The 19766-nt window shown below is 44.7% G+C and overlaps 1 protein-coding gene across 1 annotated transcript; it reads right to left on the bottom strand.

Moving 5' to 3' along the window:
* Nucleotides 1-11926: 11926 nt before the first annotated feature.
* LOC123927509 (olfactory receptor 10X1) lies at nucleotides 11927-12895 on the bottom strand. The gene has a single exon (XM_045982120.1). It carries the CDS (start codon nucleotides 12857-12859, stop codon nucleotides 11927-11929), a length of 933 nt encoding a protein of 310 aa, XP_045838076.1. The 5' UTR covers nucleotides 12860-12895.
* Between the last annotated feature and the right edge of the window lie 6871 nt (nucleotides 12896-19766).

Raw genomic sequence — 19766 nt, forward strand, 5'->3', positions numbered from 1 at the left:
GGCTTAGCCCAACAGCCCTCCTCTGCTGCCACCTCAACAGGAGGTCCGGGCAGCATTCTACCATGAGGCCAACACGGGACAGATGAGCCTGAATTTCAACACTCACAGTAATAAGCTCTTCTAAAACATCCTTCTCGTTTGACAAGTTAGGTTCCAGAGAATAATTAACGAGGAAGATCTCGTTTAACGAGGAATAATCCATTGCATTTGCCCTAAGAACCCAGAGCAGCTCGTTACCCACACTCAGGACCGGATGACGGTGCAGGATCCACTTTGCCTTCGCTCTCCTGCTCCCTGCCATGTCCCCTGCCCCATCCATCACCTGCTACCCCTGCAGGGGAGCCGCAGCTCTTTAAGACAGCTCCACGCTATACCTCTGGTCGTCTGCAGACATCATGAACATCAGTTCTTTGGGAAGACTTTGTCCAGGAGTCCCTCGCATCTGTACTGGGACAAGGACTCTATTAACAGATCTACTAGCAGATTGGGGGTAGTTACGCGTTGACCTGGATTTTCCCTCCTCCAGAAGCAGAAACTCTCACTCGTTTCTCGAGCCTCATTCAGTGCTTTGCAAATAATAGATACAAATAAACTTCTCTTGAGTGAGGTAATAGATAAATAATGTGATAATTTAGAAGCTTGGCTAATTCATGCCCTTTCTCTATTTCAGAGGTGGAAGGCTGAACCTGTTTCTTATCTTAGCAAACGGGCTCCTGCTCCTGCTGGTGACATGGGCCATTCTTCCTTGGTTAGGCTGTGTGACAAAGACAGGATCTATGTGAGAATGATCTGCCCAAAGCGTGAAACATACTCACGATTGCAAAACACGTTGGTGGTCTGTGGGCGTGAGACCATGTGGACATCACTGGGGACACCCTGTGTCCTGACAGCAGCAAGAGTGCCTGGCCTCCTGGCTGTTCCTCTCCCAGCGTGTCCCTCCTCCATGTCATAGAAATGGAGCCTGACCGGCACCTGCCTGGCCCCAGGGCCCCCAGAGGAAGCCACACAAACCTTCCTTCAGAGACACGTGGGGCAGGACACCCTGCACCGAGCCGCCCGCCATGTTCAGGGAAAACGCTTTGTTTTGTTTCCCTTGAATTCTTCATGATTATCACAAACGGAGTAACTGTAACTCAGTAAGCCATGTCATGAATCAAAAGCTGAGATCTGTCTGAAGCGTAATTATCATCCCGGTCTGTGTCCACATGGCATATACGATGTGGGAAACAGAGGCCAAAGGAAAAATTATTAAATTTCCTTACCCACTGACAAGCCCTTGAAAAGGGCAGAGTGACATTCCCTAGGGACTCAAGTCCTCAAGACGCCCCAAGCACCTTAAGTAGGTGGAGGGTGGAAAGTACAGACTGGGAGGTACACACCGTCTGGTTTCAGGTGTGTCTGGGGACTTTGCTAAGGGCAAGCGGTAATCCTTGCCTGACCCAACCCCTACCCCTACCCCCAACCAGGATCCTGTAAGTCTTCTTGAACAATTGTGTCCTTTGGAAACTTTATCTCCAACCCTCCAAGATAGTGCTGACAATCATTCCCAAGCATATGGCCCACTGATACACATCTGAAGGGTCTCATGACTACGGTTTTATTAGACAATAACAAATGACCTTTCCCCAACAACAGTAGCCCCTCAAGGTCCTAGAAACCTTGCTTCCAAAATTCCTTAGAGACTTATGCCATCCCTGACCCCCTCCCAACCTATAAGCATATAATGACCATTCCTCACAGCCCCGGGGCAGCAGCTCTTTCTGCCCATGGGCCCTGTCCCCGTGCTTTAATAAACCACCATTTTGCACCAAAGATGTCTCAAGAATTCTTTCTTGGTCACCAACTCTGGACCTCACCCCACTGAACCTCACTTATATTCTAAGGCTTCATCACAAAGAGAAGACGATGTGCAAGGGACTGAGACCTTTTCCTGTGCTGGCTTAATCCCCCCAGCAGCCCATGAGCCCAGTGCCTGTGTCCCTTTTTAGAGAGGATAAAGAGAGAGGAGTGATTTTTTTTTTTTTTTCTTCAAGATCACACATGTAGGAGATTGTGGACTTGGGATATACCCAGAAAACTCTGGCCATGGAGACATGGCAGCAAACTGAGTCACCATCCTCTATGTGCCTCCAGGCACAAGCAGCTGCTCACTGGTGCAGCTAGATGGAGTCAGTCAGGTAAGAGCAGAGGCGTGTTGTTGGCTCATCTGCGTTCAACGGTCAAATTCAATCAACAGTTTTCTAACGTCTCATTTGATTTTGGGCAATGAAGCTTCAGACCAAATATGGTAGATATGGCTTTGGTCCTGCGTTAGGGCAAAGACAGGGCTACTCTCCCAACATGCCAGGATGGGTCCCCACCTGTCCTCCCATCAGCCTCTGCTCTTAGGAGTCCCCCTTTCCCTACACAATGCCCCGTCCTGTCAGACACGGTCACAGATCTCCGGCACTCTGCGTCAGTGGAACTGAGAAACATCCCTCATCCCCGAGAGCATTTTAGAGGCAACTTTCTGCATCAACTCTGTAAAGGCACACATTTGGATACTAGCAAACAGCAGGGTTCTCAGTATGAGATATTTGCATGACTAAGCTTGTTCAGGTTTTAAGTCAATCGAACATCTGGAGAAATTCAAGAGATTTTCAGGATTATGAGGGATCTGGAGGACATAGGGAATGAATGAGGCTCTCATGCAGGGAACATGAACGAGGCAAAAGTTTCTCAAAGGGGTTTGCCTAGTTCTGTGTTTGCCTGACCCCTGCATGCGCTCACATGCTCTGTCTCTGGAAGCTCGTCAGGAAGCTGGTTACCTGCTGCTTCTGGACAAGTGCAGTCAGCCCCAGCCGCTTGTCGGGAAAGCTGCTTTTTCCTGTTGGTGTCAGAGTCGTCTGTGGCATGACAGGATGGAGGCTGGGCAGGTGAGCCCTGAAGCAGACAGGGACAGCGGCAGCCAGCTCTTGTCACGTCATCACTGGGGACAGAGTCCCTTAGGATGCATTGCCATGGTGACCTACTTCTCCCCAACAAGACCGGGTCCAAGACACCCAGAGGCCGTGCTGTCATGAAAGAGCAAAATCCGGTGGGACATAGCCCATGAGGGAACCAGAATAATGCCGTGGACTCCATTGCCTGAGCACTGGCCCGGTGGCGTCCACATCCTTAGACAGACTTAACAACGATTCAAGTTAAAGTCCATCCGGCTTCCTCAAGACTGAGGAAGTAGAACAGGAAGTGAGAAAGTTCCGGATAAATTAATTGACTGGTATTTTAGATCATTACTTTTTTTTTTTTTTGAGAAAATATCTGTCAACCCCAGACTGCCTGGTGTCAGTGTCGTCGTCCATGAGTGAGGAGGAGATGCTTCGTCTCCACATCTACAAGTCCGTGGGGTTAGCGTTTTTCCCTGCTCGCCCCTATTCGTGTCCCTTCGTGAACAGCACTGGGCTAGGAGGGGGCCTGGGGAGCCCAGAGGCTGAGGCTGGCCAGGGCACTGGATTCCTGGCTCAAATCTGAATCTGTTTCTCACCAGGAGGGCTTTTCCTTGTCCCACAATGCTGGGTCCCTGCCTGCACCTCAGTGCATCTCTGTCTACCTGGGCCGTCAGGAAAGGGTCAGTTACCTGCTGCTGTAGGTGCTGATCTCCCCATCACTGGAATTATTCAACCAGAGGTGGAATTGATGTGGGAAACAAAGACAGAAGGAAACGTAGATACAATTAAACGCCCTTTTCAACCTGCAGCCCATTGACAAATACTCGAAGCCAGCAGAGGACAGCCTTCCTCCAGGAAGCTCCAGCTGTGGTAAAGTTAATGCTTTGCTAGAGAGGAAAACAACCTTAGCCCAACAATAGCAAGGCCTGAGGGTCCTGGGAGTCTCCTTTAGCATATGAAAGTCCTTTTGGAACCCCTCCCCCCTTTGTCTTTACCTCCTCCAACTCCCAAGTATACAATCCCCCATTCCTCCCTGCCTCTCACCACCCCAGGGCAGTGGCTCTTTCTGCTCTCAAGTCCTGTTCCAGTGCTTTAATAAAGCCACCCTTTTTGCACCAAAGATGTCTCAAGAATTCTTTCTTGGCCATTGGCTCTGACTCCCAACTCCCCAAACCACATCAAAATGCCCTCCTATTTAGGATGCAGTATTGGGAGGGGAGGGGAGGGGAGTGCCCAGCTCTAGAATTTCCCACTCCTCTCTTCAAAACAATAGGGCTACAAACCATAGCACTTTGCAAAACATTAGATGATGCTATAAGGATTGGGAGAATTATAGTTATCTCTGCAGGTTTTTGGGTAGAGGGGTGAGGAGTGAGAACTCCGTGAGGAATTCGCTCTTGACGAAGCCCAAAGAAAGGCAGCGATATTAGAATTGTTGGCCTGCATCTTACGTCTGTCTTCAGATTACAAACCTGGAAATAATAAAAAGTAATCATGAATATGACAGAAATTGATGTGATAGATATAGCCAGAAGAACAGATTCTAGAGAGAGAGGAAGGTGAATAGACATGCTTGAGGAAAGGCCTGTGGCCGACCAAAGAAGGAAAAAGACCAACAATTAGCCAAGAAAGGAATCACAGGAGCACAGTCAGATGTTCCAGGAAGCAGAGGGTGGTGACGATCAGGAGAGCAGCAGAATGAGTTGCGCTTCCCTTCCTTCCAAGGTGATGAGAGCAGGAGGCTGGCTGAGGACAAAGCAAAGCTGGCCCCTTGCACCCCCTCTCCATCCGCTCCCCTCCGTAATATGTGTGACATTCCTCAGGCACCCCTGACCACCATAAACGAGAAACAAATAGTTCCCCTTGGTTTACAAATGTCCTAGAGATCTACAAACAAAGAAGTTACCTTGTGCTATTGATAATTTCTGGAGGCAAATAACTCAGTTCCTCAAGCCCTGCCCTCCATACACAAAACTGAGGGAGGCTGAGGTAGAAGGAAATGTAAATATAGTTAGATCTCTTCTGAACCTAAATCTCACTAACAAAGATGCTTGATAGCAGGATTGTGACATCCCACCAGGAATCTCCAGACTATCTTGATGTTAATAGCTTGCCAAAAGACAACATTGATCAAGCCAGAAGACCTCCGGGATACCCCCAGCACCTTGTAGGCCCTCTTTAGCATATGAAAACTCCATTGAAAACTCCCTTTCCCTCACCTTCCCCCAACCACAGGGTACATAACCTGCCATCCCTCACAACCCTGGGCAGCAGCTCTTCCTGCCCATGGGTCCTGTCCCCGTGCTTTAATAAACCACCACTTTGCACCAAAGATGTCTCAAGAATTCTTTCTTGGTCATCGGCTCCGGACCTCAGCCCACCAAACATCAGCTAGGTTCTAGAACTTCATCACAGCGACGATTTCAACCACCCAAACCCCCAAATTGAAGTGGCCTAGATAACAGAATTCTATTTCTCTGTCACAGACAGTACGGCAACAAGCCGTTGTGATTGGCAGGGTGCGCTGGGCAGGTTCACAAGGATGCACAAGGCCCCGGTGGGTGGCCAACTCTGCCATCCTCAAAATAACACTTCTGGGTCCAAGACCCCTGGTTTTCTTCCTTTGTCTTTTCCTGACCATGCCCAGCACTCTGGTTTTTAACCTGCCCTGGAACGTAGGCTGCTCACAATAATAACAAATGCAGGCTCCTTCGAAAGGACAGCTCCCAGGGTCCGTATCCAAGATTTGTTCTGACCCCCCAAGCTCCTCCTACTTGTCTCTTTCTTGTTTGTCCTGGGCCTCTTCAGGGAGGCTGAGACCCTGGAACAGAGTAGTCTTCTCTGGGGACAATGGCCCTCAGTATGGCTGAAACCATCTAGTTGTCTTGTCTCATGTGGGTCTGTGTCCAGAGCACTCCCACAGATCTCCGTGAAAGCTCCAGTCCACCGTAAACCACCATTTCCTGGCCTTTCCACAAGGAGAATGTGAGTTTCTTGGAAGAAAAAACTTTTCTTTGTGGTTTGTTTTTCCCCTTAGCCAGTGCAGTGTCTTGAACAGGGTAAATTCTTAAAATATATAGAAGAAACAAATGACCACTTTGCACATTTATGTTGAGAACAGAAGTGACTTGATGCACGAAAGATGTCAGGATTCAGAGCTGATGGCCACGAAAGAATTCTGGAGATGTCTTTGATGCAAAAGGGTGGTTTTATTAGAGCGCAAGGACAAGACCTGGGGCAGGAAGAATGGCACAGGGTTCTTAGCCCATTTATATCCTTTCAAGTTGGGAGGGGGTCAGGGATAGTGTACGTCTAAGGAATTGGGAAGCAAGGCTTCTAGGGCTTTGAGGGGGCAAGCTGTTGTTAGGAAAACATCATTCATCACTGTCTGATAAAACCTGAGTCTCGAGACCCTTCAGATGAATAATCGGTGGGCCATGTGCTTGGGGGATGATTGCCAGCATATATCTTGGGGGTTAGAGATAAAGGAAGTTTCCAAAGGAATTTGCGTGTGTTAAAGTAGACTTACAGGATACTGGAGGGTTGGGATAATGTTCAGAGAAAATTGCCTTTTGCCCTTAGGGAAGTATTAACGTCAAGGCAGCTGGGCTCTTACAGGAATGTCCCTTTCCTGTTTTAGGAGTCATCAGTGGGTGCAAGGAGGAAGGAAATTTAATTGAATTTTCTTCTGTTTCCCACATTGCATTGATCTCTGATTTTATTTCTTCAGATTTATTTTATTATTATTATTTTATTATATTTCTTATTGACAAGACAGAATATCTTACTGCTTTGTATCAGGGACATTTATAGAATAAACATTTAGCAAAATCCAATGAGAAAATAGGCCAGAGGCAAAGGCCTTGGGTTTAGATTGTCTGAGAAAGTGACAGTGCAGAGGGGAAAGCGCTATACACATTTCACGCGGGTGGGAGTCTGTAGACCTGGTTACCGCGTCTGCCGACATAACTCTCCCTGCCTGCTAATCCTCTGTGTGCACATGGACAATTTATTGGTCTGTTCTGCTGTTGGGGAATATTTGAGTAATTCCCATACCTAAGAGTAGAGAAGTAGATCCCCAGACCATAGGTTTCTCCAAGGTCAGTGTGTAATACAGGCTGTTCCCTGCAGTGACCGAGCCCATGAGCACTCTTGGGGGAACACTGGAGACTTCCGTGGCCCCGCTATTTACCGCACCCTGCCAACGCTCACCGCCCAAGTGGGGGTGTTCTTGTCCATGACCATGCTTACCAATGAGATGAAGCATCTTTCTGTATTTATTGGACATTTGGATATTTTCTTTTAGGAAGGATCTCTTCACGGCTCTAGAACATTTTTTCTATTGATCGGAATGTTCTATTTTTGTTTTCTGTTTGGTTTTTGGTAGGGATTATATATATACTGCGTAAGAGCCTTTTGCCAATTGTATCCTTTGTATATATTTTCTCTCATTCTATGGAATTCCTTGCTTAGCCTTTATATTTTAAAATAAAACAGATTCAGAAAATCACCCAAACAAACAGAGAGCTTAGTGAAATTTTTATTATGCAAACATTTTTGTAATCACTGCCCAGATCAAGGAAAGAATTTTACCTGCTAAGAATCCCTCTGTGTGCCCCTCCCTCCGAAAGTAATCTCTATCCTAAATTTTACATTAATCTTTTCTTTAAATTTCGTTTCAGTTTCATGTGGCTTGCCTATCAATCTGCTGAATAATGCTGTGTTTTAATGAACACAATTTCTCGATTTCAATTTAATCAATCTTCTCAGTTTTAGTTAAGGCTTTAATGCCCACTTTAAACAATCTTCTCATGTCCCAAGAATATTGTAAAGGTAATTTTTTTTATATCAGCAATAATTTTAATATATTTAAAAGTTTTCTTGTTTTGTCTTTCAAATTCAAGTTTGGATACCCAGAAATTGATTTCCTTGCTGTAGTTATTTATGGAGACAGGTTTCTTCCATATAATTTTCCTAGCATGAGTTTTTGAAAAGTCTGTTGTTTTCTAAGCCATATTTATCATAAAGCCAATGCCCGTGTGTGCATGGGTCTTTGGGGGGTCTCTCATCCTCTGTTGGGCCAATTCCACATGGTAGCTGCATCAGTCTTGATATTTGGTAAAAAAAAAATATATATATATATATATATGTATATATATACACACATATGTATTATACTATATATAATAAATACAAATTTATATGAGTAATATATAAATATACATTTAAAAATAGAACATTTATGAATATATAAATTTATTTAAATATATTACGTATGTTTATATATTATATCAAATATATTTATATTTGTGAATAAATATGAATATATAAATAAAATATAAATATGAATCATATAAATATATAATAAATATAAAAAATGTCTTCGCTATTTGTAAATCAACTTTAGCCCCCCCTTATAGCTTTCATACACAGAAAAGGACGCTATGAGGATTTTCCCTAGGATTTCTTTGAAGCACAGGTTAGCATGGGGAGACAGACATCTGTACCCCACCGAGTCTTCTAATCTGTGACATAGTATATCTCACCATTTACATAGGTCTTTTAGTTTTCTGTGCAGAGGCCTTGCATGTCTTTTGTTAAATTTATTCCAAGGACTTTGATATTTTCAAAGTCTTCAAAATGCTTCAAAATGGGGGTGCCTGGGTGGCTCAGTGGGTTAAAGCCTCTGCCTTTCGCTCAGGTCATGATCCCAGGGTCCTGGGATCGAGCCCCGCATCAGGCTCTCTCCTTGGCAGGGAGCCTGCTTCCTCCTCTCTCTCTGCCTGCCTCTCTGCCTACTTGTGATCTCTCTCTGTCAAATAAATAAATAATCTTTAAAAAAAAAATGCTTCAAAATGTGATATATTTTTTGAAACCAGATTCTAATTTTTGCTAATGATAGGGATGCAGCTGATGTAATTATGTACTGAGTCCCCAGCCCTGTAATGATTGATCTGCAGATTATTTCTGGATTTTTCTAACATACGAAATTTTGTAATTCATGAGAAATGACCATTTTTCTTCCTTTATAATCCTTCTGCCTTTTGCTTCTTTCTCACTGCGCTGTCTGGAATGAGATGGCAGAGATGGGAGAAGAAGCCATTCTTGCTTGTTCCTGATTCGGCACAGTCGTGTTACCTGTGGCACGGCCCAGGGAGAAGCTGATTGCCGAGTCCCCGTGCCGGAGCCCTGAAACCAGTGTAACGTGTGGCGACTACACTCAGATACAAACGAAGTTCGACAGCCTCATGAGTTTAAGGAACCTTCTTTTAATTCCTATTATGCTAACAGGTTTTATTCTTTCCCTGAGAGGATATTAAATTTTGTCAAATTTTTTTTCTTCATCAGTTAATTACATAATAATCACATAATTACATAACACATAATTACATAATTAATATCCTTTATGTTGATAACATGCTAAGTTATATCGATTGATTTCAAATGTGCCAATCTTGCCTTTCTGGACTAAATGCAGCTTGAGTTCTGTGTCTGTGCTCCTGAGATTTCAAGATCTGGTTTCTACATCCTACTGGCCCAAAAGATGAGTTGGGATGTTTACTCTTTTCTCTCCCATGGGAGGTTTGGGGCAAGTTTGGCAAAACTTCCACTTTAATATTTTGGCAGAATCTACTAGTAAAGCTAATGAAGAAACCCAGAGATTGGTTGGTTGGTTGGTTGGTTGGTTGGTTTTTTAATGTGGAATATATTAATTAAAATTATATTTCTTGAGAATTAAATAGCTGTTCTCCCTATATCAGCTTCAATATGTGTTCTACGGGAACTTTCCCACTTTGCATAAGTTCTCAAATTTATGTTCATGAAGTCACAACATTCTCTGATCGTTTATGTGGTGTGACCTGAGAAATGCTCCACCTTCCATTCCCATCAGAGTTGATTTGTGCATCCTGTCTTTATTGCTTCATCAGCCTCACCAGAGGGTAAGATTTATTGATATTTTCAATATTACAACTTTTGACTTTTTGAGTCACTGTACTGTATACTTATTTAATTTCTGCCCTCATTTATTCATTTTTTATTTATAATCTTTTTGTGTTCATTTATTCTTTTCCCAAATTCTTGAGATGAATGCTGAAGTTATTGCTCTCCAGCCTGTGAACTTTTTTATTATGCATTTTAAAGGGCCTCTGTTTCTGTCTGAATACTGAAAAGCTATATCCCAAAAGCTTTGACTTGTAGTGTTTCCATTTTCTCCAATTCAAATCATTTTTCTAGTATTCATAATTTTTTAATTTGATTTGTGATGCATTTAGAAATGCGTTTCTTGATTTTTGAGCACACGGATGTTTTCCAGCTCCCGGTTTCTTATGTCACCTTCAGCAGTGAATATGAAGTCGGCGACTGGTGGAGTCTGCCCCAGTTACTGTATCAGGTAGATGCAAGCTAATTGGTCCAAATTCAAGTTCAGGAACTTGTGTCTGGGCTTCATCATGTTTTCTACACCCACCTTAAGTGGGTAAATTCTTAACATCTATTCCCAAGGTTTTATGGCTTCCCTCGATTGGATAATCTGTTCTTGGGGTGGAACAGGAATTGAGGAAACACTTGTCATTGGGGCAGTGATGGTGACTAAAGTGGACACATGCCTGCACACACGCCACAAGACCGGTCCCAAGGAAGAAAACAGAGTCGGGGCAAGAGGAAACTGTGATCAGCGTGTGCTCGTAATATTTTTCATCTGTTGTCTCATTGATCTTTACAACATCCCTGTAAATAATGGAGTTCAGACCTTGCCCCTACACTTTTCATGTGTTCGATGTACATCAAGCCTCAATACAAAGGTTATGTCCATGATGAGAAGGCACAGATCTGGTTAACAGCAGAACTGAGCAAAGGACTCAGAAAAGTCCCGAGGCTCGTGTGTTCGGATAGTCCATAAGATCCCCTGCTACTCCTGTGTGGTATAACCTCCACCGTGCTTCTAATTCTAAGCCTTCTGGGTGATATCAAGGTGTAATGCTGTGTTCGTGTGGTTTCCTTCATTACACGTTATATGTCTGCCGAGATGATTCCAGAATGCCTGCCACGGTGGGCCCCTTCAGTGCCATGATGTGTGTGCGCACGTGCGCGTGTGTGCGTATAACATTCACTTTTGAATATCACCATCTTAAAGAAAATGGCGGTTATTTCCAGCCCTCATCCATGTCACAGGACACGCAGGCTCTGCTGTCCTGTCTGCTTGACGGATCAATGTTCCCAGATATCCTGTAAAGTCAGAAGTGAGCGTCTGTCAGTGGAAGGACAGTCACGAACAGTGTTTTTAAGAACCTTCAGTAATCAGGGGTGCCTGGGTGGCTCAGTTGGGTAAGCATCCAACTCTTGATTCTGTCTCAGGTCATGATCTCAGGGTCATGGAATCAAGCCCCGAGTCAGGCTCTGTGCTCAGCTCGGGGTCCGCTTGGGATTCTCTCTCCCTCTTTCTCTAAACCCTCCCCGCCTTCATGCTCTCTCTCTCTAATAAATAAATAAAATGTTAAAAAAATCCTTCGGTCCTCAGTACGGCAGTGGACTTAACAAACAGAGGTGTCAATCCAGACATGCACAAGGAGACACTTGATGATTTCTACATAGTGTGTCACGTACTCGAAATGGCTTATCTCTGGGGAGGCACAGTCCAGTGTCTCACAGTGTTTCCAAGAAAAATTCCTCAGCCATTGTATCTTTAGATATTTTTAAGCATCTCTTAGTGTTGTGGTCACAAGGGTTGCTTCTACAATCTTGTCTTTTCCCCTTCCATCGGTGGAAGCCTGACTGGCAGAAGCCTAGGGTCTTTAGAAGCAGCCAGTAGAAGTGCAAGTAGTTGGACAACTTTCTTAACAAACTAAGTACATGTTTGTGATGCTTAAGTTCCCACACTCAGTCTCTGGATTCCTCCATGACAACTGGAAAAAGGCAAATGGCACAGGCTTCTCCTGATGTCACAGGATAAACACCTACTGACATCAGGGGACAGTCACTCATGTAGCAACAATCCAAGATTATTTTTTCAAGAAACTCCTCTTTCCAAGCACCTTTCTTAAGGCATTCTTCATGTCCTTATTCCTGAGACTGAAAATTAGAGGACTGAGGAAAGGGGTAATGACTGTGTAAGGGACGGCCATGAGCGTGTCGTCCCCTCCTGAAGCTTCTGGCTTCAGATAGACAATGGCTGCAAACCCAAAATGGACAAGGACCACAGTGAGATGGGAGGCGCAGGTAGAGAAGGCCTTCTGCTTGCCCTCGGCTGATGGGATCCTGAAGACAGTGGAAAGAATGAACACGTAAGTGATGATGATGAGCAGGAACGTGCCCATCAAGCCAGACACGGAGATCACTGTCACAATGGACCCCGTGAGGTCACTGTCTAGACAGGACAGCCTCACCACCGCTCGCATGTGGCAGAAGAAGTGTCTGACAAGGTTTGGGCTGCAGAAGGAGCCCCTGAATATCAGCGCCGTCTCTATCAGAGCGATAAGGAAGCCTCCAGCCCAAGCAGAGGCCACAAGTCGTCCACACCCCACGTTGGTCATAAGCAGTGGATATCTGAGAGGGTTGCAGATGGCCAGAAAGCGATCATATCCCATCAAGGTCAGGACGATGCAATTGGTGCCACCGAGTCCCAAGAAGAAACACATCTGCAAGCCACAGCCCATGACTGAGATGCCTCTGTTCCCAGTCAGCAGGCCTGCCAGCATCTTGGGGATGATGGTCAATGTGTAGCAGGTCTCGGAGAGAGAGAGGGCACCAAGGAAGAGGTACATGGGGATGTGGAGAGATCTGTCCAACCAAGTGAGACCCATGATGGTGAGGTTACCTGTGAGGGTGAGAAGGTAGAGGCCAAGGAAGACCACGAAGAGGAACATCTGCACATATGGGTACACGGAGAATCCAACAAGAATGAATTCTCTCACAGTCGTCTGGTTGACCTTCATTGTTGGCGAGTCTGAAATCTGAAAGAAAGAACAATAAATACTCCGTTCTCCATTATTCTTTGAAAATTATGTTGTGAGTAAGACAGACAATCAGAGTTATAATTACTAACTGATTTTTCATTTAGTTTAGCAAAATACCCTGTGCATATAGGTTGTGTGTTTTCCTAATTTTTAACCCACTTGTTACATCTTTGTTCAGTGATCAATCCTTGATCACTTATTGGGGGACAGACACACCTTCTGGCTTATTTTTTAAAAGGACTTTACTGGCTGGTAATATAATGAGGGGTAAATATTCTGATTGATATCCAGATACAGGAAATTCAGGTGCATTAGGTGAGCCAGACTTGATCAGATTCTGAATTAAAAAACAAAAAACTACCAAGTAGTTAATACACAGTCAGAGTCTGACAAAACAACTTCCACATATAACATTGTGAGTATCTAATGAATGAAGGTTGATAATTGGTTTGTTAGGAGACTGGATTTGGACAATGGCTTATAATTGTACGGAAGCCCAAAGTCATTATCTCTTCTTGGAGAAGACATTTAGGTCCTGAAAGTGAAGAACACATTCCCTTCCCTTGCTCTGAGGAGAGGGAAGATAGTGATACTCCAGGACCCTTCAGGTTAAAAGTGACTAATAGAGTACGTGGATGGTATTGATAAACAGACCCTTTACCCAAGCACAGTGCAGGTAGCAACAGAAAATTTGCCCACTTCTTCAATGCCAACCCTAGTATCTGAAAAAGATAAATTCTAGAGATTCTGTGAACTCATCAATAATTCTGCATCTGATTTAATCTCATCCTCTAACTTCTACAACTATGCTGTCTTTCCTTATATTTAATGCTATGCTGAGCTATTGTTTTTCCATTCCTACACATCAACATATTTAATAATAATAATTGGGGCGCCTGGGTGGCTCAGTGGATTAAGCCGCTGCCTTCGGCTCAGGTCATGGTCTCAGGGTCCTGGGATCGAACCCCACATCGGGCTCTCTGCTCCGCAGGGAGCCTGCTTCCTCCTCTCTCTCTGCCTGCCTCTCTGCCTACTTGTGATCTCTCTCTCTGTCAAATAAATAAATAAAATCTTAAAAAAAAGAAAATAATAAGCATCAGTAGGGTCTGCATTTTGCCAAATTCCTTGTAATGTTTATTGGTTTTCTTCTTGACAATGAAATTGTGAAGCACATAGCACAGCTGAGACATGTGCATGGCAGCTGTGATTTCTGTGTTTTAGAAATAAGATAGTTTTGTCTATGAGGTGGCATATTTGTAGCTGGAATCCAACTGTTTTGAGGTTAATTGTGTATTCTTTCCATGTATCGATGTCTCTTCCTTGAGGAAAGAGGCTCTCAGTCACAGATTTCTGTATTTCTCACAGCGCTGACACAAAACGTATTAAGAAGGTAATGATTCCCCATATGTGTTGCACGGATAGGTTAGTTATCAAAAAGAGGGTGGAATCTATGAACAGTTTCCCTTTTGCTTTGTTATTCAGCACTGCCGAGCATGTGGAGCATACAGACAGACTGACTTCCCACTCTTAATTAGATTTGGTTCCGGCAAAGATTGAGTCCTCGGTCAGCAGCATCGAGCCTGGTCCCTGACAGTCAAAATAGGCAGTAAGGAGAATGGTCTAAGTTATAATTATACGAATTTAACAAGTACAAATAAATATAAATAAAATAAATATATAATTATAAATTTTATTATTAAAGGCTACAGAAACAACCCACGGCCCGATGGACTCTCCTTATCCATCTCCTTGCTTCTTCTGTCCTCTTAGACCTGATGAGGCTTGACTTCTTTCTTAGCCACACGAGAATCATGGGTCTAATCTTTCCCACCACGCTTTCTCCCACTTTTTCTCACTGTATCCACACCTGCTATCTGTGGGTAATGATCTCCCCAAAAGGAGTGTAGAGCAATTTTTTTTGTCTTCCTGCCTTAGGCAATTATGTTAGAAGGGGACAGTGTCTAAGCGATCCGTGGGCTTCCTTTGCATGAGGTATGTTAGGCAAGACTTAGGCCTCCTTAGCATCCAAATTTAGAATCTCCACACCCACACTTGAAGCTCGTTCTTCTATTTCCCCCTGCAAACAGCTTTCTCAAGCACTTTGGACTGTCTCAGACAACTTTGTCCTCTCCCAGAAGTACTAGGTCCTCTTCACCCTTCTGCTCACGGCTGAGCCCTTGTGAACAATTCCTGCCTAAGGAGAGCACGGACGTCTCCCAGTTCTCTCGACTCTCCATAGGAGTCCTGAAGAACAGCAATCGGATTGTGGAATGAAAATATGAATAACTAAGTACCCCGGAGTGGGGCAAGGGGGAGAAGAGATGGGCAAAACAAGTTGTTTTTCATACATGGTGTCCTCAGTGCAGAGCTCATGGCTCTTTTCTTTTCTTTCTTTCTTTCTTTCTTTCTTTCTTTCTTGCCTTCTTTCTTTCTTTCTTTCTTTTTCTTTCATTCTAATATTGCTTTATTTACTTGAAGAGAGAGAGAACGGCAGGGCTGGGGGAGCAGCGCAGGGCGAGGCAGAGGGAGAGAGAGTGTTAAGCAGTCTCCGTGAGGAGTATGGAGCCTGATGTGGGGCTTGATCTCACAACCCTGAGATCGTGACCCTGAGATCATGACCTGAGCCCAAACCAAGAGGCAAACACTTAACCGACTATGCCACCCGGTTGTCCTTCAAGCTCTTTCTAACATACCGGTTGCAGAACAGCCTGATTCCCACGATATGCCACATCCCCTTCTAAACAGCCCAGAGGGCTTGGGTTCAAATCCATGATTAAATTTAGGAGCATTTTGAAAATGCAAGGAATCAGCAGTGCATGCCCCAAGACAGATGGTCTCTTACCTAGTTCTTAGCTAATGGTGTGCTCAGCGCCTACTTGGTGCAGCTCCGGTGTGGGAGGGTGACTTTCAGAACCTCCCCGACTCTGACGTATTCTGAATGCCTGTGCGTGTAGGGGTGAGGGAATCATATGCCCCACCCTCACCTGTTTCTGAAGTTATCCCTAAATCGACCTGTGTCAAATTTAGTTTGGAATATGGATCCACTGACAGAAGAAACGCACACCCTTTCTGAAGTGCCAGAGAAATGTGATCTGAAGAAAATGCAGGGACAAGTAATTGTGGGGAAATCAGAGTCAAATCACCCGCAAGAGTCTCCTACCTCGTGTGCTTTATCAGGGCCCCAAAGCCAGCTCCGTGTTGGGCTTATCCTCTTCCACGATGGTCTTCACGTAGCTGGAAACCTGCTTTGTTCTTTTCTCAGAAGGGACAGAGATCTGCTTACTGCAAAAGTCATTGGTTGAACAGTCTACATTTTTAACCTTGTCACTGCTAGTTTAGTGACCTTGGAAGTCCGTGAACCTTCTGGGTCTAAGTTTCCCTAGCTGGGGAGTGAGGAAAGGGCTCTGATTTTGTGCAAGCTTTGGTGTCCTGTGGGCCAGAGACTCCGAAATGAGTTGTGAGGCTGGGCGGCATGACCGCTGCTCTGTTTCTACCACTCGCCGATTCCCAGTGGTTAAGAACCTTCTCTTCCACCAGTTTAGGATGGTGCCTGATCACGAGGACCCCAGGCTCCTCTGCTCTGGAGGTTTGGCTCTGGTTAGGAAACCCTCCGGGATTCCTCTCTCCTTTCATCAGAGGGAGCAAGAGAACTTTCTCACTTTGTAATTTTCGACTTTGTAATTTTCTCTCATTAGTTACAGGGCTTTGTGGAACACGTGCTAGTAAAACTCTGCTGGGAATCTCTGGGGATTTAAAACTTGCAGAGTTCATATTCTGTCCTTGTTAATTTGCAAGTTTTGTTTTGGCAGAGAGGGGAGAGAGGCCCATCCCTGATGTCTCCCCGCCCCGACGCTCTCACCCTGTCATTACCAGCCCCCGTCCTGGGCATTTGGGAAGGGCTCCCAGTGTTTGAAGATGAGTCTGAGAAGGAATGGGCTCTTCTTACAAGGAATTTGTACCTTGATGGAGGAAAGAAGATGGAGACACACTGTGTGTGCCGAGGGCTGAAAGTGCTCAGACAAGACAGGACATACTGGAGCAGAGTGGTCCCAGAAGAACCGGTGGAGGTGTGCAGGGAAGACCATAAAATAAGAAGGCTGGGATTGCAGGTCCTGGAAGAATGTCATGTGTTGTTGCAGTCCAGCACTTACAACTATGTAACGACACAAAATTGATTAAATAAATATATTTCAAAAGAATCATCTGTATGTATATGTATGTGTGTATAAATATAATGGCAATGAGTTTTTTCTAAAAGCTTATTCATTTCAGGGGCGCCTGGGTGGCTCAGTGGGTTAAAGCCTCTGCCTTTGCCTCAGGTCATGATCCCAGGGTACTGGGATCCAGCCCTGCATCTGGCTCTCTGCTCAGCAGGGAGCGGGCTTCCCCCACCCCGACACCACCCCTCTGCCTGCCTCTCTGCCTACTTATTATCTGTCAAATAAATAAATAAATAAAATCTTTTTTTAAAAAAAAGCTTATTAATCTCAGAGAGAGATATTGAACACAAGTGGGGAGGGGGCATAGAGGGAGAGGGAGAAGCAGACTCCCTGCTGAGCAGAAATCCCGATGCGGGGCATGATTCCAGGACTCTGGGATTGTGACCTGAGTTGAAGGCTTCACCAGCTTCACCAGCTTCACCAGCTGAGCCACCCAGGCGCCCCAGCAATGAGGTCTTAAAAACATTTGAAGAATATACACAGATGGGAAGTAAGCACTTGAAATGGTACTCATCATGATCACTCATTAGGAAATACAAAATAAAAGCACAATATGATTCCACAACACAACTAGGAGAATGTCTTTTTAAAAAGATTGGAGAGGCGCCTGGGTGGCTCAGTGGATTAAGGCTCTGCCTTCAGCTCAGGTCATGATCTCAGGGTCCTGGGATCGAGCCCCACTTCGGGCCCTCTGCTCAGCGGGGAGCCTGCTTCCCCCCTCTCTCTGCCTGCCTCTCTGCCTACTTGTGATCTCTCTCTCTCTGTCAAATAAATAAATAAATGAATATCTTTATTTAGAAGAGGAGGAGGAGGAGGAAGATTAGCCACGCTGGTGTCGGTGAGGATTGGAAGAAGTGTAACATGTATGCTGTTGTTGCAAATGTAAAAGCTAGAAAATAGTTCGCAATTTGGAAAGTAGTTTACGGATTCCTTAAAAGTTTGATCTATTCGAGTTCGAGGCAAACGGTCTGTATTCATGTTTCTCAGCCCTCCCCTCTAAATACACCTACAAAACCTGGAAATAACAATCCTGAGCGTGACTCGGAAAGATGAGTCAGAGACCATGGACTGGCCCAGGCAAAGACAAAATGAAAACATAAATAAATACATAAATAAATAAATAATAAATGCAAGCTAAGGCTGTTCTCTCTGGCAAAGAACCACGAAAGGGGAAACCTAGCAGGGACTTAGTAGGGAGACCTAAAACCCGTGGCAGTGGGCGCCCTGCTCTGCCTGCACCCGCAGTGTCCGCCCCTCTCCCCTCCCCCACACCATCCGCCCACAGCAGCATGGCCAGCAGAGCCTGGGGGGTAACCTGCCGTCCTCCTCACACCAGGAAAGGCCATATCCTGAGCTACAAGACAAACCACAAGAATTTTTTTTAAGTGTGTCATTCCAGTTAGCTAGCATACGGTATTCTCTAGTTCCAGGTGTCGACTGTAGTAATCGGACACTTCCAGACACTGCCCCATGGTCATCACAAGGGCACGCCTCGATCCCCATCACCTCTTCAACTGCCGGAAGTTTCAAGGGACGAGAATCCTACAGAGGACACATGGTTCTCTCACCATAATGGAGTCAAGTTAGCAGTCAAGGACAGAAAGATGGTAGGAAAGTCTATAAACACCTGGAAATTAAACAATATTAACCAGTCCATCCGCGATTACAACATACCAGTGTGTGGGATGCAGCAGAAGCATCTGACCGGAGGAGAGGCTCTAATAGTGATTTAAATTCCTATCTCAAGAACCCAGAAAAGCATAACAAAATTCATCCCCAAGTTCATATATAGGCTTGATGCAGTCCTTTCCAAATCCCAGAAAGATATATTTTTATTTTATTTTATTTTATTTATTTTTTTGTAGAGAAGGACAAACATTTTAATTTATACAGAAAGTAACAAGTTCAGGAACACCTGTAACTCTCTTGAAAAAGAAGAATCAAGTGGAAATCACGCCATCCAGTGGTAACACCTACCATAGACCTGCGTTAATCAAGACCGCGTGATATGGGGCAGAAGCTATGGAGGAGCCTGTCTCTGCTTCCTGGTTTTCTGCCAGCCGTTCAACCTTTCCTCTCCTACCTTTTCCCCTTCTGCCACACAGCTGGGCCAGCTGATGAAAAAGCCTGCTGCTCTGTCCTGGGGCGCCCCCGGGAGGTGCAAACCAGGCCCTTCTGTGAGGGGTCCCACACCGTGCATTCACTCCCTAGCCCTTAGGGAGGTGACAGGCCAGTCTCCTGCCCTTGCAGTCCGCCTGGTCAGTGCCTTTAGGCTCAGAGCTGCCTCTGCCTTTCTTTACAGGGGGAGACGGATGGATATATACACCCACATCTGTAAAACCTCCCTCTCCATAAAAATCCCATATTGCATGTATTGGTGTTTTAATGCCGCTCCGATAGTTCATTTTTTAAAATGTATTCAATGGAATTTAGATGCAACAGTAATTTGCTATCTTAGATCTTCCATTTTTTTTTAGCACAGATAACATTTATTTCTTTTTTTTTAAATAAACATATAATGTATTTTTATCCTCAGGGGATCTTCCATTTTAAAATATATTTTGTATTTTTCTCTATGAACTTCTCTGATATATGTGTACCTAAATATTTGTTGGTTTATAAGTTTTTGATGGGTCACCTTACCATACTTCTCGGTAACAAAAATG

The sequence above is a fragment of the Meles meles genome, chromosome 17 (genome assembly GCF_922984935.1).
Source record: "Meles meles chromosome 17, mMelMel3.1 paternal haplotype, whole genome shotgun sequence".
Lineage (NCBI taxonomy): Eukaryota > Metazoa > Chordata > Mammalia > Carnivora > Mustelidae > Meles > Meles meles.